The sequence below is a fragment of the Musa acuminata genome, chromosome BXJ3-6, assembly GCF_036884655.1.
Source record: "Musa acuminata AAA Group cultivar baxijiao chromosome BXJ3-6, Cavendish_Baxijiao_AAA, whole genome shotgun sequence".
NCBI classification, from domain to species: Eukaryota; Viridiplantae; Streptophyta; class Magnoliopsida; order Zingiberales; family Musaceae; genus Musa; species Musa acuminata.
In genome coordinates this window covers 12,029,398-12,047,719 of record NC_088354.1, presented here as the reverse complement: position 1 = coordinate 12,047,719, position 18,322 = coordinate 12,029,398, and the positions used below count along the sequence as shown (strand labels likewise).

Genomic DNA, 18,322 nt, shown 5'->3' with positions numbered 1-18,322 from the left:
GAGCTTACGTCAACGCATGTCCCATCATTATTACCACTATCAATTACCACTATCAAAAGGTAATATATCAACTGATGTATTGCTCATCTCTCTCACGCAATTGAACTCATTAATTGCTTAGTTGCAACATTTTGTTCCTGTGCTTCATTTACTGGTTGAAGTCTTTGGGAGACTCGATGGAGGCCACAGCTTGAGCTGCCAACGCACGCTGTGCGAGCTACCTAATTCACATCAACAACCAGTTCTCTTCGGCTGAGTTAGCTTCATCTTCATCCATCTATGTGGTATGGAATTCATGCATGAACTCGTTAGAATCAAACTCTATGTCTTAGTCTTCAGCACCCATTTCTGCTCTGTCAACTACAGTTATGAGAGAAATGGTTCAAGCATTATTTTGGCATGGGTGAGAGCCACAAGCTGAGCTAGCAACTCAATGAGCCGTCACGTTTGGGCACCTATTTCACTATTGCTGGCGGTTGAACCTCTTCTTCTTCTTCTCGCTCAGGAGAGGAAAACTTAGGTTCCACTGTTATCTGACTACTTTTTGTCTGCAACGTCGCCTGAGGAGCCATGAAGCAGCTGCGATGTCTCGGTCCGCTTCAAATGCCGCAGGTACCATAGTCTTGTGGGAATGTACTCTTGCAGCTGAGATATTTCTTTTTGCCTTTCGTCTCTCTATGTTCTTTTGTTTCTCATCACCAAATGAAGAATCAGGATGCCACTCCAAATCAATGGAGGAAATCGATTCATTGTAAGATACATAGTTAAGAGACTGTGTAGTTTATCATCTCCACTTCCGTGAAAGTTTCAATGCTCCCCTCAATATATCAGACAAGTTTGCCTGCATATAGCATCCACATTTCTAACTCAAATTTAAATATGATTCGATTCATCAAACTTGTGGAAACAGATAGTAATAGTACATGGTGGGACTCTTCGATACAATAACCAAATGTCACAAATAGGAACCTCTTGGAAGAACAGGAAAAAGGAACATTTCTAGCAGTAGCATATCCAAACAAAATGGATGATAAATACTAGCCAAAACTAGACATGCAAAAGAGTATCAGCAAATGCGAGAAATGCAAAAGGTCATGCAGAATGCTTGCTTTGAAGAATAAAGATTCTCCAAGTCAATGAGTCGATTCAGCTTTATTTGCTAGGACTCTTTCGGCTGTTTTTCTCCTCGATCCCCGATTGTGAGAACCTTTTTCTGAGGATTTCAAGGACCTCTTCCATTTTGACATCCTTCAGCTTAAGCAATACCATGGCATGGTATAGCAAATCGGCCATTTCAGATGCGGCACGAGTCTTGTCCTCGTTCTCAAGCAATGTCTGGACAAGTTCCCCTGCCTCTTCTCTGCACAATGCATAATCAAAGGGAAGAAATAGATTAAATCCATCGTTTAGAAACAAACTACAGAAAGGGCAAGAGTTTAGCTGGTATTAAATTATTCCATGGATTATTAACACAGTACTGATAATGATATTGTCTCCATTCACATGAATTATTTATACATATTTCCTTACTGGTTTATGAACTTTTCACAATTAACTATATAGTGATATAAGTGAAACAAACTCCACCACCGTGCCAAATTGTGGCTTATCAGTACAGCCATAGTAAAAGGGATCTGGAGCAGAGATCCATCACCAATGCCTCACAACTGGAGTCTACGGGATTTCTCATCACCAATGCCTCACAACTGGAGTCTACGGGATTTCTCATAAGCCTCTGATGCAAATTGCTGAACCATCAGCCTAACGATGCAACCTTTTTCAATTCATGGGCCTTGTATATTTGTGTCCAAACTCCTGTTGTATTCTTTCCTAACACATGTTGCTGTTTTCCAGTTCAACAAATCAACTTATCAAGTCACTGACATAATATGATACACTTAGTTCAACAAATCAACAAAATCTTATTATACCCCTCACCTCTCCCTCTCTACCCTTTTAACACATCTTTAACGCCTTTCCCTCAAAATTCCTCTATCAGATCATACTATAACAATGCATGAATTAGATCAGCTTGGTCTATGGTTAACTAAAGAATAATAAAAAAATAAATAAATACCACATGAAAGTATTAACAAGAGACAAGCATAAACCAAAAAAGTCTACCAAAACCACTTGAAAATATATAAAAATAAATTATGATATAATTTTTGGGTATTAATGATTCTTATACAAAAATTTTAATTGTCATCTGCTCATACTGGGAAATAAATTTTCTTCACAGTTGATTGTCATAAAGTTATATTTTTCTCTTTTTCTTTAGACAAATAAATTCAGGCATGCTAAAACATATAAATGTCAGGATACGAGAGTTATCCCTGGGGTTTCCAAAAGATCAGTTGGGTCTTGATCTGTGGCATAAAGTAGGTTTAGAAGCTTATATCGATCAGCTATAGTGTGTCTCTGCTGCAATCAGGTTATATATGTTAAGATAGAGAAGAATATTAGATAACAACAAGATAATCAGGATGTACATGTCATAGAAAACTGTCAATGCTAGTCAACCATGTTCAGAACAAACAAATCATATATTCTAAAATGCACCTGGTCCACTTATAAATTAATTCAGAAACTTACTCGGGAATCAAACACAGATTCCCAGTGAATAATAATTGAACTTTTACTTGGAAGCACAGTCAATTGACAGAAGTGAAATATGTTGGTACATAAACTGTTACCCAAGTCTCTTGTATTAAAGCATGATGACCAATAATACATAACATGTTATATATAATACATAACAAATTATATATTAAAGCATGACTATTAAGACTTCATAATAACTTATCTGTCCCCTATATTATATAGAATACTTCCACATTATTACTAAATTAACAAAATCAAACACCTGTCCTGCATCACACCCCTCCCCAAAAGAGAACACACATGATTTATCTCATAATTCTCATATTTTCTTTCATTGAGTGAGCTGCTTCTTACGTTTCCGTAACACTTGGCTAATGAAAGCCAACTCAACTCATTCCATATTTATTCTCATTTAAGCTACTCAGAAAATAAGAATACAAATAACACACACACACACACATAGAGAGAGAGAGAGAGAGAGAGAGAGAGAGAGAGAGAGAGAGAAGTCTGTCACCACTAAATCAGAAACTACTAATCCATTTGGTCCTTAATATTAGCTAGAAGCTAAAATTAAATCCACAACAACTGCAAAATAATCAACAATTTCTCATGGTCTATTCCTTTTTTTCTTCTTTTTTGCAATAGTAATGACATATATAGATCAAAGGAAAAGCACAAATTAACAGCATATTCAATCAAACAACTAGCAGGTTCCTTACTACTTTAAACTAGGTCAAAACTTTTCAAGTCAGCTTGCTTTCACATTCTGAAAGTGAATCAACCACTTGACAGACACTGACATGACAGTTTGGTCACAGTGTAGCCGATGTGAATAAATTTTAACGTCACACAAAATATTAATAAGAAAAGACAACAACCAGCCATGGTGCCTTGACTATTTGCAGTTGGCTACAGAGATTTTTTTCCTGCAATCAATTCAGGGAAATATAACTGGTCAAACTAAGATGAGTTTGTAAAGTACTAGTCTTTGTTCCAGAATTAAGTTAAAACTTATTCCCAAGCATGGCAGCATGCACACACTGTATACTCAATTTTACAGGACCTTTAGGAGCTGTGTATTTGAGAGTAGTCAACACATGCCAATGCGATTGAAACAACGAAATCTCATCCATACCTGACTTTGGAGCAAAGCAACTGTTCATCAAGAAATAGCTTCTTTGTCCATGATGGTTTCCCATTAGGCAATGAATCAATTTCAAGTTTACGCTGTGAAATTGTAGCCTCCAGCGAATACAATGTCGTAGATGCTAGCCGATCTTGTTTGGACTATCACAAACCTTTTAGTTAGATAAAATTTGATGACCATATGCCAAGAACTATGAGAGAGAAGATTGCAACCTCTTCTTGAATTGCTTTAACTAAAATAAAAAACTAAAGGACAAACTAAATGCAGGATATAATAAATCACAAGGAAGATCAAGATCACAAACCTCTGGTTCATCCAAAAGATCATAAACTGATGAATAGTAACAGGTCTCAGCTCCAGTGTGGCAAGTTGGTCCAACAGGCTTCCCTAGATATATAATCTCAACAATGGCAGCAAATGTTAGACCTCGATAAAATCCCAAATCAAGAAAATTAACAATAGATCTTTTCTTTTCTATCAGAAGCTTACTGAGTCACGATCACAATCTAGAAAAATGTCATGCACATTGATGAAGTTCATCGAGGTCTCTCCCTTTGTCCACAAAGATGATCTCGACCGGCTGTAGAAAGTTGCCTTCTGAGATGCAATGGTCAATGCAAGCGCTTCTCTATTAGCAAACCCCTGCATCAGAATGGCTCCAGTGTCCACATTCTGTGCAATAGCGACTACCAATCCTTTGCTGTCCCACTTTACGCTGTCCAATAAGCTCTCCACCTAATAGATTTGTGGCCACACCAATAAATCAATGTAACATTTTCTTGGGTTGAAGAAACCTAAAATTCATGCTTATTATTACCAAAAATGTATTTTTTTAGTCTTTTCCTTTTCTTTGTGCGCAAATTAAGCTGCAACGAAACAAAACGAAAGACTCTTCAAGTTTCCTACTACTGAGAATGGAAGATTCAATTTTTACTTAAAAACAAAACAAAAGAATGAAAATTCGAAAGGCATATCTAACAACCCAAGAGATAGTCACACAACATAAGATATCGGGATCAAATAACAAAAAATGAAAATTCGAACGGCTAAAACCTAAATATAGCTCTCAACCTGAAGCGATTGAGACCACTAGCGTTGGATCCTAAAACTAAAATTCCACTAGGAGGAGGGTATGGAAATCAATGGTTCCAGTGATTACCTTAGGGGTAAGCTTTTCGGCTGCAAATTGAGACAATCGCTCGGACGACGAAGCGGCGATCTTCAAGCAACTCTTCTGGTTCCAGCAATACCTCCGACTCGAAAGGCGGCGATCTCCCGCGCCACAGCTCAAGGAAGAGAGACGGACGACAGAAGCAGCCGCCATGGCAGCTCCTCCCCGACCAAAAAGATTGGGCAGAACACGAGACCGGAAATGGGACCTAAAGAAGCGCTATAGTCGAGCCCCCCTCCGACGTATGCTCCGCACATCGTCGACGCACGAATCTTCATATCAGCATCATTATCATACGCGAAGCCGACGGTTACCCGTAATCTTGATGATCCCAGCGCGCATGGACATGGAACGTTGGTCTTTTTAGGTTTAATCCGGGTCGAACCCGAATCAATTAAAGAAGTCGGGTTTGATTACGATTAGTAGATCGGAGACTCGAATCAATTTAAGCGGTCCGGTTTGGTTCGAATGTCACGCACGTCGCAACCATTTCTGGGCCACTTACCGCAGCCGTCGAACCAAAATTGCGGTTCGGATGGCCTTCGTGGGCTAGTGATGAAATATGCCAATCAACGCATTAGATCGAACGCAGGTCGATCCTACGGCCGATGCTTGTTCAGATTTCCTATAAAGGCCGTTTAATATAATGACCCCCTTCCTCCTTTGCTGCCGCAATCAGACGCGCGGTCCAAGAGTCAGACTCCGGTTCTAGGGTTTGTGGTGTTGCCGTCGCCGCCGAAGGCTTCGACGAGATGGTGAGTTCTTCTCGACGTCTTCACTCTTGTATCTGGTGAATTTTCTTTGCTTGTATTAGTGGCTTAAATTTCAGCATCAGTGTCGACTTCTCTGATTCGTTCTTGATCGTTAGGTTCTACCGAACGACGTCGATCTGCTCAATCCCCCCGCGGAGCTTGAGAAGAGGAGGCACAAGCTCAAGCGTCTCGTTCAATCTCCCAATTCCTTCTTCATGGTGATCCCCGATTTTTTTTCGTGAAGTTCCTCAATTTCTCCTTCCGTCACGTAATCTTAGCTTCTGATACATGTTTTTCGTTTCTCGTTTATTTTGTTGAAGGATGTGAAGTGTCAAGGATGCTTCAACATGTAAGTTCTGCATCGATTAAGTGTAGTTGATGGTGTTCTTGTATCCGTTTGACCATTATGGTTATGCGTCGTTCTTGAACCGATCGTTGCTTGAATGTTGCAGAACTACGGTGTTTAGCCACTCGCAGACTGTGGTGGTTTGCGGAAACTGCCAGACCGTTCTGTGCCAGCCAACCGGCGGGCGCGCCAGGCTCACTGAGGGTTGCTCTTTCCGGCGGAAGGGCGACTGAGCCTTCTCTGTAATCTTTCTTTCTTTCTTATGGCAAATTTTTTTACCAAACTTGGAATTAAAATTATGCTACGTTTTGGTATTATCTTTATCTAAGTGGTTAGCAAGGGCAAGATATAATGCATATGGTGTTTTATTGGAGTGCAGAGTAGAATTTGTTTGTTCCTTTTTCATATAGTAACTTGAATGTGCTTGCAGAATTATGGTCGTCATGATTGGATTGCTACAACAATTGTTAGCTTTTATTATTTGTCTTAGTTGAATGAGCAAAACCAACATGTCACCGTATATTTATTTTGTATGCTCAAAAGTTATAAGCTACTTTTTACCCATAATATATACTGCATTCATCATTAATTTTCTTAATTTTGAAAGCAGTAAGTGTTAGTCCCTCTTATTTGACCATTCGTCTTCTGATATCTGCATAACTACACTGCATGGTGGTGGTAATTTCTAGGGACCACTTACAAAAAAAGATGTTACTGGGTTAAAAAAGATGATATAACTTTTAGGTCACAGTTCGTAATGTGTATAGTAATATAATATGCACTTCTCGCCTATAATTAGTCGGGTTTGGGTGTTCCCTATTAATATACTTCTATGGACTTTCATATATTGGTAATAATGTCTTTTTCTGCTGTTCAATTGAACATGCTTTATTGTTAGCCTAAGCAATAGCGTCCTACTCGTTTACGAGATTGGATTTGCTAGATTTATCTGCCCTGGAAATTAGTGTATTTTATGTGCAATGAATGGAATTGCTTGATGTTAATGACATCAGGAAGTATGACTATGACTACAAGAGATCTCATGTTCTCAAAATATCTAGTTATAGTTGAAATTGTGTTTTAGACAGTTGGTATCACATTATCCTTAGAATCGATTGGCTGGCCAAGTGGTGTTAGGTTTATTATCTGTTTTTCTATTGGTATAACTCGTGTGTTGCATTAGGATGAGTGCATGTTTATATTGGTTGATTAGCCACATTTGTTTATGCTTGATTCGATGATAAAGTCAACTATAATTTCTGACTTGGGCAGATACGGGTATGAAGTAATTAGTTGGAGTCTTGTAAAACAATGACTTATCTGGAACATGGGAAGTAGTGCATTTTATTATGTTAAAGCTGAAAATGGTGTTGTCTTGCGATCTCTGAAATAGCCCTATGATTTGGCAGACCTCAGCCTATTGTTTGCCAATCTGTCGTCTGATTGAATATAGTGGAGAATGTGCTTAATTGATCCTTGGTCTTATTGTTACACAGTTTCATGGTGGTTCCTTCTTGGGTTTGCAAAACTAAACATACCATCAAAGAAGCTTTAGGAAACTTACTAAAATGTAAAATTTTCATGTTAGTTTCTTTGAGACTTTATGTCTCCATTACATCGATCTTAACCAAGGTTTATGGGATGAGGGTCCTAGCATGGCTAGGTTATGCTGTTGTAATCTTGTGCTGAATTCTAATGTCAACTTATTTTAGGAATGTATCAGTAGTTAGGAATATCATGTTGCATATAATTATAAATTCTGCTTGTTTGTGTTTCTTTTAGCTTTAAATTTATTAGGACTTCTCTTGAATTCAACTATAGTAAATTGCATCTTAGTCATATTATAACTCAATCCCTGGTTTTTGTGGAAAGTTTATAATGCTTCTTTGGTTAGGACATGTCTTTGCACTGGTTTATGATTTATATAAAAAGGGTGGATGATTTAATGAATGGTTAAACTATATTTTTTGTATAATTTTATATCATTTTGTTGGTTTCAGATACCTAGTCTTTATTTCTTATAGCCTATTCTTTCTTTCTCCTCTTATATTTATTCTCTACATAGAACTTTTCAAAGCATTTCTCGTGATTTATTTGCATTATTATGTAAATTCTTGAACCCACCTGAATCCAGGTGGGGAACTGATTGGCTGTGGATAAACCTGAATAACATCTACTTTGCAATTATTTTGGCCCTTAAATTTTGTTTGCTCAGTGCTAAATGGCTGGTAGAATTGATGTAATCAAGTTTTTTTTTTTGTTGTTGTTGCAAAAGGGTAAGGGGAGTATATATATTTAAAGAAAGATAATTTATAATGTACAACAGCGGTACCAAGGGCTAGTAATTGGTTTAGATTTGGTATTGTTTCTATTCTTTAGTTACGTGAGCTCACAGTTTTGTTTAGGTAGATTTAATCTAATGCAACAAGGTTGGCCGAGGCAGGCCACAGCTGTTAGTGTCTTATAGGCCATTTTGTATGGCACCGAAATAACAGGAACATTGTTGGCTGAAGAATGGAAGGTGATTTAGAAGATATGATGATCTTGGTCGTTCTTATTCACTAGTTATGAGGTTTAATTGGTTAAATGGGGATATAGGCTACCTTTGGGAATGTATTTATATTTTTAATAATATTTGTATTTTAATATTTCGAGTGTTTGATAAATAACATATTCAAAAGTATATTGAATATTGTGTGATAAATTTATCTTTTTAATATATTAATATAAAAGTGAACATATATTTTTATTTAAATTAATAAAATAAATAAATTCTTCTTACAAAAAATTATATAGTCCAGATATATAATAAATGTAAAATATAATTACATAAATAAATATAAAATAATTTTTAAAAATAAAGAAGTAAGATTTTATTTTATAAATAATGTTGATTGTTTTTATTAAATCATGTTGGTAATTTTATTGTGTTAGATGATGTCATAAGGTACTTTAATCATTTTAAAAAAATATATTAGTATATCATCATAAATATTAAAATATTAATACCACCGTGAGATAATATTAGTATTTGTGAATTTGTAACGCACCATGCAGCTTAAATATGATTTAAAAAAATATTAAATGTATATTTATATTTGTAATATGCATTTGAGTCTTTAATGCATATTTTAAATATGTTTTCAAATGCATGGGCTCTTGAACATTTCAAATCTGTTTTCAAATAAAACATGCATTGAAATGTGTTTCCAAATACCAGTGATTTAAATTTTATTATGTTAGATGATAGTGGGGATTCAAATCACAGTGATTTAAATGTGCTCTCAAATGCTGCACGCATAAAGGATAGGAGCGATATCATCAATTATAGAAAAGGATCCCCACCATCCTATCCTTTTATGCGTGCAGCATTTGAGAGCACATTTAAATCACTGTGATATCTAGTAATCCAACATCCAGAAACATAGGAGCGATATCATCAACTAGAGAAAATGATCCCCACCATCCTATGTTTCTGGATGTTGGATTACTAGATATCGATAGAAAGCCGAGGGTATCAAAGAACTAATGACACTTCAAATCGAGGCTGAGCTGGGTGGGCTAGGAGTGATGGGTCTGCCCCAAGTCCGTGGTCGGTTGCTAGCCATTAATGGACCTTGTTTTGTATAGTCGTCGGAACGAACGATGCCGCACGGTCCACAAGGTCAGAGCTGGATATTGGAGACAAACAAGTGAAACCAAATAGTAACCTAGCCTTTTCGTAAGCAACAACCATGTGTATGATGGGTATAATCAGCAATGTCACGAGCTAACAAAGGTGTCAGGCTGTAGAACAACAAACGAAATAGCTGCATCCCCTTAAACGCATCAGATGGATGGAGTGTTTCGAGCCAATAGGCGCGTCATCTCTTTTCTCTTGGATACGATCATCAACGTGGATCCAGACAGCATACGACGCGGCCAGTGACTAGTGTAGACACACTCGCCACCCCCACGCACTCATCCTTCCACGTCTGGCTTGCGGCCCGCGACGGAAATGGATCGTTCTTGAAGGGTCCCACTCGGCGCGCGTGTCGTGACAACCCTGGCACCATCACAAATGTCTTGCAACGGCGCACGCAACTTGAGGGCCCCGCAGGCTTTCACGTGGTTGGACTTGTGAACCTCATCCGCATCAGCGACCGGCGAGTGGAGGGCGGAGACGGAAACGGAGACGGACGACGGTGACGGCGAGATTAGGATGGAATGGACTACCTTCTCTTTTGTTGTTTGGCTCTGCGACGAGGCCAACGAGCGAGGTGAGGAAGACAAGTCACCTGCACACACTCGTGATACCTCGACTCCTTCCAAAGAGGACAGCGGACGTGGACGTTGACTACAAGAGCAAGAGCTGATCCACAAACTACAAGAGCTGCTCAGCTCGTCATGTCATCCCAGTTACATCACGTCCCTGTATGCTCAGCTCGTCATGTCTTCGCCTGCTCCAGCGATTAAAGCGAGAAAAAAAACCAAGAACAAACTCGTGACCGGGGAGTCAATCTTGGCAGCCACTCCCTGGGTCGGGACGAGAGCACGCTGTGATTCGAACCGTGCAATAAGTGCCCCTCCCTCCTGGGCAGGCGGCGTAGGTCGGACGACCCCTCTTAACTCGCGAGTGCTCCCACTTACCATTATTCCTTGGGGCCGACCAAGTGTCAAAGTAGTCGCCTCGGAATGCTTCAGACTTTGAGCTGCATCATAGGATAGGTTTACGGTTTCGTGAGTTAATGAATAAATCAATTATTTCGGAATCGTAACAGTGTAGATGTGAGCAGATGAATACAACGTATTTGCTAGTTTGCATTCTTTTTTTTATGTCTCTCTCTCTCTCTCTCTCTCTCTCTCTCTCTCTCTCTCATGTTTAAGTTAATTTGGATTTAGAAATTTGACAAGATGCTAAAGTTTTATGAGAGCAAATTTACTAAGGGATTTTGGGTTTTAGAGGTCCTTTTTTTTTTATATCAAGGTATAGGGACTGTTGTCTTTGAAATTATGGATAAATTATGGATCCACGTTTACTAGCTTCCTCTCTTATATTAGATAAGATGATATAGCATTAATTCCGGAGAACATGACATAACAACAAATTAAATGAGATCCTTTGTACTAGTTTCTGTAGGATTGGAATCGATTACCATTTCATTCGAAAAGTGATCACGTATCGATTTCATCATCATATGATGATGAGGCAGGCATCATCTTTCACCTGCTAGCACACCCACGACATGCGATGTGGTAGATCATGACTCTGATACGTCTTTTTATAATTAACTTGCCACCTACCTTATGGGTGAGCTCCATTTTTAAACATAGAAGAAAGTTGAATAATTGCTTCTAGAACCAATATTAAAGTTTGCTAATGGAACATGATGAACACACACAATGAAATGTTTTATTATATTGATATAATTTAATGAAGATAGATGATAAAATATTTTTTTTAAAAAATTTCATTACAACCATATATGATATTCAAATATAGACTAGATATATTACTTAATAATATACTAATCAATTCAGATGTCTCAATAGAGATAATTGACAAAAAATAATTAGAATCTACAAACCATAATATAATTCTCGTTGCTCATCAGATCTAACATCATGAAATAGCAAAACGATTTGACATGTCATATGACCCCATTTAGTTGGTCAATAGGAGCGTCGTCCCACTTGGAGGAGTATTGCCTTATTAAAAGCCTTCTTCATGTCAGTCATTAAAAAGAATACAAAATATAAGGAATAGAAAAGATTAGTTAAGTATCACTGCGATAACTATAGTGGAAACTATTCTTTGTGGCATCAATCATTCATCAAATGATTCCAATTATTATGTGAAAGACACGTTTTGCTAGTGCACATCATATCATGTGCATCTACATTAATTTTATAGTTAATTAAGCTATATTTCAACAAATTGTACAACATCTTCGATCACATGAATGACCATATGCTAACGTTATTGAAGATCTTTTACCCTTATTACAATCCGTTGAATTTGATCTGTTTTGAATACACTGTCTTGAAGAATGACTTTTTGGATAGAGGGACATCGGTGCAGCAAAATTAAAAGGCTTTGGTGCTTTAGAATGCCTCCACACAAGTATTCCAAAGCCCCATGTGTTTGCCATTTTCCTTCTGCAACGTTTCTTTGCTTTCTCGGTGCAGAGATGACCGTAATGTTCCTGTGTTAGGGTTGTCTCTTTTATGACTCCACACCATACTCTATTATCTTATATCTTTAATGGAGAAACTCTTGATGTAGACACATTATTAGTCCTCCACATTATATATAATGGTTAAAGTTTGCCTAAATACTTTTGAATCTTTAAGTGTTTACGACCCAGTGATGCTCGAATGCTCGTTAGATGACTAAAGAATGCTTGAACGTTTGTTCCGTGATTAGATGGATTTTTCGATATGATCCATTTGGCCTAAGTCATTGAAAAAATAAAAAAAATTAATAAATTAATAATTAGTCTTAATTATTATGACATGATAATTTTTTATATTAGGTTTAATCTATTGAATCTCGTATTTTGATGATGAAACCAATTGATAATTATATTTATGTTTTAATCTGCGTTTTGAGTGACGCAGGATGCTTCGATCAGAATGAGACAATTAAAGCAAGAAAAATCATGTTGTGCCGGAGGAACATATCAGAAGACTTCGGGCTATGGACTCGGGCATCGGGCCAAAAAGAGCGGGTATTGTGCCAAGGATATCGGAGTTGCAGAGTCAACTGGCCGATTGGGCAATAAGCCACAGGAGCGGACGATGCGACGAATAATCGGACGATGCGTCGAGGGACCAATGACATACCGGACAACTTGGTTAATTGCTTAGGATTAATTGTCTCGATCGAAGTTTTGTTTTACATGTGCAAGATTAACTACGATGAAAGTAAGACATGCAGCAGGAGTTACACCGGAGTCAAGACTATGATCACGTTGGGAGTTCGAGAGTTCGATAGAAGTCCAGACGGTCGTCGGAGGTTCTGCGGGAACAAATCTGAGAAGTCCAGGAGCTTGCCAAAAGAAGCTCGTCGGAACTCGCCACGTGGATCGTCGCAAGTCCAGGAGTTTGTCGGAAGTCCGCAGGAGCATCATCGAGGGTTCATCGGATGATTGACGGTAGTTCGCTGGAAGCTCGCCGGAAGAAGCGATTGACGCACCGGAGTAAGTTGCGGTAAATGTCTTAAGAAATATCATAGTTAGCACGATGATTAAGTTAGCAATGGGAGGTGATCCCATTAACTTAATCTTGGGGCAATTGGGCCCTTGATAGACCCAAATTGGGCCGAATGGATTAGCCCATTCGGACCCAGATTTCTTGGCCAACGGTGGCACCGCCCAGGGCTTAGTCTCCGAGCTAGGTTGGGCGATGCAACCGCCCCTGACAGGCTATCACGAACGGTCGTCACGCACCCGCAACAACTTCGTTCAACGAACCATTCGTCGCTCACACCTGCATGTACAACTGCTTGACAGTATGTTTTCTCTTGGTTTTGGGTCATTTTGCTTGTAAATATGTAAGTTCGAACAAGCTGCAGCGTTACAAAGCGACCGCTCACCGAACTGAGCAAAACAGCCCCAAAACAACCCAAAATAGCTCCGTTTTCGCGTGTCGCGGGAGGGTTACGGAGAACTGCCTCCGCTCACCAAAACGTCAGCCATCTCAGCCCCTTTGAACCCCTCGGGTGGCACAGGGCTGGATGGGGCTTCGGTTATATACCGGGCGTTGAACTCTCTTTTGCAAGTTCGCACGTGGCTTTTACGGGAACTTGTCTTCGCGCCCGGGACCAGGTGAGCGGCTGTTTTGTGGGCTTGCAGCTGTTCGTTCATCCTTCTAAAGCCTTGTTTTCTCCCTCTCCCTCTTTTCTCTTGTGCACGCAAGGTGCTCGCTGAATTTCTTGTAAAGCTTCCCCTTTTCACGAGACTTCGGGACTTGTCCGTTGCTCGTTCTTTTGAACTAACCAACTTTCTCTTTTACAGGTCTTTCGGGACCTGCGAGAGGTTACAAGTGGGCTGATTCTTGCGAAGCAATATCGCAAGGGCGAAGCGCGACTTAGGCAATGCAAGCAAAGTTTGCGTCTTTGCCGCAAGGGCGACTCGCGACTTAGGCAACGCAAGCTAAGTTCGCGTCTTTGGCCACAAGGGTGCCTCACGCCTTAGGCAATTCCAGCTAAGGCCGTGACATTGTGGTATTAGAGCGGGCAAGCACTTCGAGCGAGCAGCGAACGAACTTCGCAACTTCGCCATGGCAAAGCATCGTGGCGAATCAAGCAAGACGGGGCAAGCCGGACCCTTGCCCCAAGCAGCCGCAGGTGGGCTGCATGTGCACACTCGCTCTCATGCTGTTGGAGCCGCTCAAGAGGAGCGTGACAGCGAACAGGATGAGCGAGAAGTTGGCTACTCTTCGCGAGCGGAGGAAGTGCAATCTGGAGCGCTAACTGGGAAAAAGAGTCATAAGGAGAGACTCACGACGGCGGAAACCCGCTTGGTTGTTCTTGAAGCGAGCATGGAGGAACTCTACCATGGCCAACAAAGACTTGTTGGGGTAGAGAGCTCGCAAGAGGAAGCAGAGTCCAGGATCAACAAGGTCGAGGCCCTAGTCGACCGACTGTCTAATGACACCAAAGACTCCATGCAACACTTACAGGATATTGTGGCGGAACTCACTGCAAAGGTGGCCATGCTCACAAGAACACTAAATGCGGGAGGAAGCAACACCCGCGTTGCACCGCCACAAAATTTGAGGGCACCTGAGCCTCATGGATATGGAGGGGCCAGAGATGCCAAAGAGCTCGAGAACTTTCTGTTCGATATGGAGCAATACTTCCGAGCTACGAGGCCCGATTCTGAAGATACCAAAGTTTCCATAACAACAATGTGTCTGAACGGAGATGCGAAACTTTGGTGGCGAACTCGTTGGGAGGAGATCCAACAAGGTCGGTGTCGAGTCGACACATGGGAGGACTTGAAGCGGGAGTTGAGAACTCAGTTCCTACTGGAGAACACAGAGTTCATCGCAAGAAGGAAGTTGAGACAACTCCGCCAAAGTACCACCATCCGAGACTATGTGAAACACTTTTCTGCACTAATGCTAGATATATAGGACATGTCTGAGAAGGACAAGTTGTTCAGCTTCCTCGATGGTTTGAAACCATGGGCTCAACAGGAGCTAAATCAAAGGAATGTTACCGATGTGGTCGTGGCAATTGCTGCTGCAGAAAGGCTCACCGACTTTGTTTCCTCTGAAGACCTAGCAAGAAGGAAACAATCTTCAGGCAATCGCCCTTCAAAACATTCTCGAGGGAAGGAGCTCGGGGGCGAACAAAAGAAGAAGAGCTCCCACAAAGGGCCGAACCCGAAGGGCAAGGCCTCAAAACCTGGAGGATGCTTCTTGTGCAGAGGACCGCACATGGTAAGGGAGTGCCCATAAAAATAGGCACTCAATGCTTTGACGGCTTCCATCCACCCCCCCCCCCCGATCGGACAAGGGCAAAGCTGTTGCTCTTAGTTCGAGCAGTTCTGAATCCAGCAGCGACGACGAGGAGTCGCAAGGACCTCGAATGGGAGCAATGCGTTCGTTGAACGCTATGCTGGGTCAAGTGGGGGAGAACATGAAGACAAAGGTACAAAAAGCAGGAAGTAGTGAGCTGATGTATGTGGACATCAAGCTAAATGGCCAAACGACCCGTGCAATGGTGGACACGGGCGCTACCCACAACTTCATAGCCGATCGTGAAGCACAGCGACTTGGGTTGACCTTGGAGAAGAGCCCAAGCCGAATGAAGGCAGTGAACTCGGAGGCCAGGCGAATCTCCGGGTTGGCGAAGGGAGTTCCCATCAAAATCGGGACTTGGAGCGGAAACACCAACATGATGGCCGTGCCACTGGACGACTTCCAAGTGATTCTTGGAATGGAGTTTATGCACGCGGCGAAGTTGGTGTCGATGCCATTCTTGAACTCCCTATGTATGATGGGAGGCGATGACCCATGTGTGGTTCCCGTCTCTCGGAGGGGAACTAAGGATCCCCAACACATTTCGGCATTACAACTGAAGAAAGGGGTGTGAAAAGGCGAATTGACATTCGTGGCTGCTATGAAGCTAGAGCCACTCTACGATGAGGCCATTCAAGAACTTGTTGTGGTGGCGAACGTCCTAAAAGAGTTCAAAGACGTTATGACACCTGAGTTGCCGAGGACTCTTCCACCACGCAGAGGCGTGGATCACAGCATCGAGCTGGAGCCAGGAGTGAAGCCTCCAGCGAGACCACCCTACCGCATGCCCCCGCCAGAATTGGCAGAACTCAGGAAGCAGTTAGGTGAACTGCTAAGTGGTGGTCTCATCCGCAGCTCTAAAGCACCTTTCGGAGCTCCAGTTCTCTTCCAGAAGAAACAAGATGGGAGCCTTCGATTATGCGTCGACTACCGAGCCCTCAACAAAGTAACAATGAAGAACAAGTATCCCATCCCGCTCATCGCGGACTTGTTCGACCAATTGGGCAAGGCTAAGTATTTCTCAAAACTTGACCTTCGGTTGAGGTATTGGCAGGTGTGTATTGCTGAAGGCAACGAAGCGAAGACTACCTGTGTGACCAGGTATAGAGCGTTTGAGTTCTTGGTGATGCCCTTCGGCTTAACCAACGCTCCAGCCACATTCTGTACTCTCATGAACTAGCTATTCAAGGAGTATTTGGATAAGTTCGTGGTCGTCTACCTGGACGATATCGTCGTCTACAGTCAAACGCTCGAGGAGCATGTCAAGCACCTTCGGATGATTTTCAAGGTTCTCAGGGAGAACACTTTATTCGTGAAGAGGAAGAAATGCTACTTTGCTCAAACTGAGATCTTATTCTTGGGACATCGAATCGGTGATGGCTCCATTCGGATGGATAAGTCGAAGGTGCAAGCAGTTGCGGAATGGCGAACTCCAAAGAAGGTGCTAGAGTTGAGATCCTTCCTTGGTTTCGTCAACTACTATCGACGCTTCATAGCAGGATATTCGAAGCGGGCAACCCCACTGACGGAGTTGCTGAAGAAGGAGCAGCCTTGGAAGTGGTCTGACAAATGTGAGATAGCATTCCAAGATCTGAAGGTTGTTGTTCTAGAAGAACCGGTGCTCAAATTGTCAAACTATGGAGAGCCCTTTGAAGTCCATACAGATGCTTCGGACTTCGCTATTGGGGGGTACTCATGCAGGAAGGTCATCTGGTGGCTTACGAGAGCCGCAAACTCAACGAGACCGAGCGGCGGTATCCAGTGCATGAGAAGGAGATGACAGCAGTGATCCACTGTCTACGAGTTTGGCGACACTACCTCCTTGGGTCGCGATTTGTGCTGAGGACAGACAACATCGCCCTGAGCTATTTCCAAACTCAGAAGAAGCTCTCCCCAAAGCAGGCGCGATGGCAGGACTTCCTGGCTGAATTTGATATGGCAATGGAGTACAAGCCCGGGAAGGCGAATGTCGTGGCCAATGCGCTGAGTCGGAAAGTGAAATGCGTGAATGTCGTACAACTGGAGGGCAGAGGCCAAGCAAGTCAGTTGCACTCCAACTTCCTTTCCCGAATCAGGGATGGACTGTATAGTGATCCCCAGGCAGTTATCCTGATGCAGCTCTTCAAAGAAGGCAAGGCACGACGATTTTGGGTCCAGGAGGGACTTGTTTACACAAAAGGGAATAGGGTTTATGTTCCTCGAGTGGACAATTTAAGGCGTGAGCTCTTAAAAGAGTGTCACGATTCCCTTTGGGCTGGACACCTAGGCATTCACAGAACGTTGGCTCTCGTGGAGAGGGCCTTCTACTGGCCGAAGATGGGGATTGATGTGGAGGAATATGTTCGAACATGCCTTACTTGCCAACAAGACAAGGTGGAGCAGCGGAAGCCGGTGGGACTTTTGGAGCCGTTGCCCGTACTAAAAAGGCTGTGGGAAAGCATTTACTTGGATTTCATATCAAGCTTGCCACCTGTAGAGGGACTCGGATCGATACTCATGGTGGTCGATCGGTTTTCAAAGTATGCAACTTTCATTGCTGCTCCCCTACACTGTTCAGCAGAGGAGGCGGCCAAGCTGATGATGAAGAATGTAGTGAAGTATTGGGGAGTCCCGCACAATATCATTAGCGATCGAGACGCTCGGTTCCTGGGACGATTCTGGACCGAGCTGTTCAAATTGTTTGGGTCGAAGTTATACTTCTCTACAAGCCTCCACCCCCAGACGGATGGCCAGACTGAAAGGATAAACTCGCTCTTGGAGCAATACCTTCGGCACTACGTGAGTGCCAATCA

General features: G+C 41.8%; 2 protein-coding genes across 2 annotated transcripts; one reads left to right on the top strand and one right to left on the bottom strand.

The window, feature by feature from the left end:
- Positions 1 to 867: 867 nt before the first annotated feature.
- LOC135639789 (histidine biosynthesis bifunctional protein hisIE, chloroplastic-like) lies at positions 868 to 5,169 on the bottom strand. Its single transcript, XM_065153697.1, has 5 exons — positions 4,911 to 5,169; positions 4,241 to 4,486; positions 4,056 to 4,151; positions 3,740 to 3,891; positions 868 to 1,360 (listed from the first exon to the last, which is right to left on the bottom strand). Exons 1-5 carry the CDS (start codon positions 5,073 to 5,075, stop codon positions 1,153 to 1,155), a joined length of 867 nt encoding a protein of 288 aa, XP_065009769.1. The 5' UTR covers positions 5,076 to 5,169; the 3' UTR covers positions 868 to 1,152.
- Positions 5,170 to 5,584: 415 nt separating this feature from the next.
- Positions 5,585 to 6,376, top strand: LOC103987970 (small ribosomal subunit protein eS27y-like). The gene is made up of 4 exons (XM_009406455.3): positions 5,585 to 5,677; positions 5,791 to 5,892; positions 5,995 to 6,023; positions 6,127 to 6,376. Exons 1-4 carry the CDS (start codon positions 5,675 to 5,677, stop codon positions 6,251 to 6,253), a joined length of 261 nt encoding a protein of 86 aa, XP_009404730.2. The 5' UTR covers positions 5,585 to 5,674; the 3' UTR covers positions 6,254 to 6,376.
- Positions 6,377 to 18,322: the final 11,946 nt, after the last annotated feature.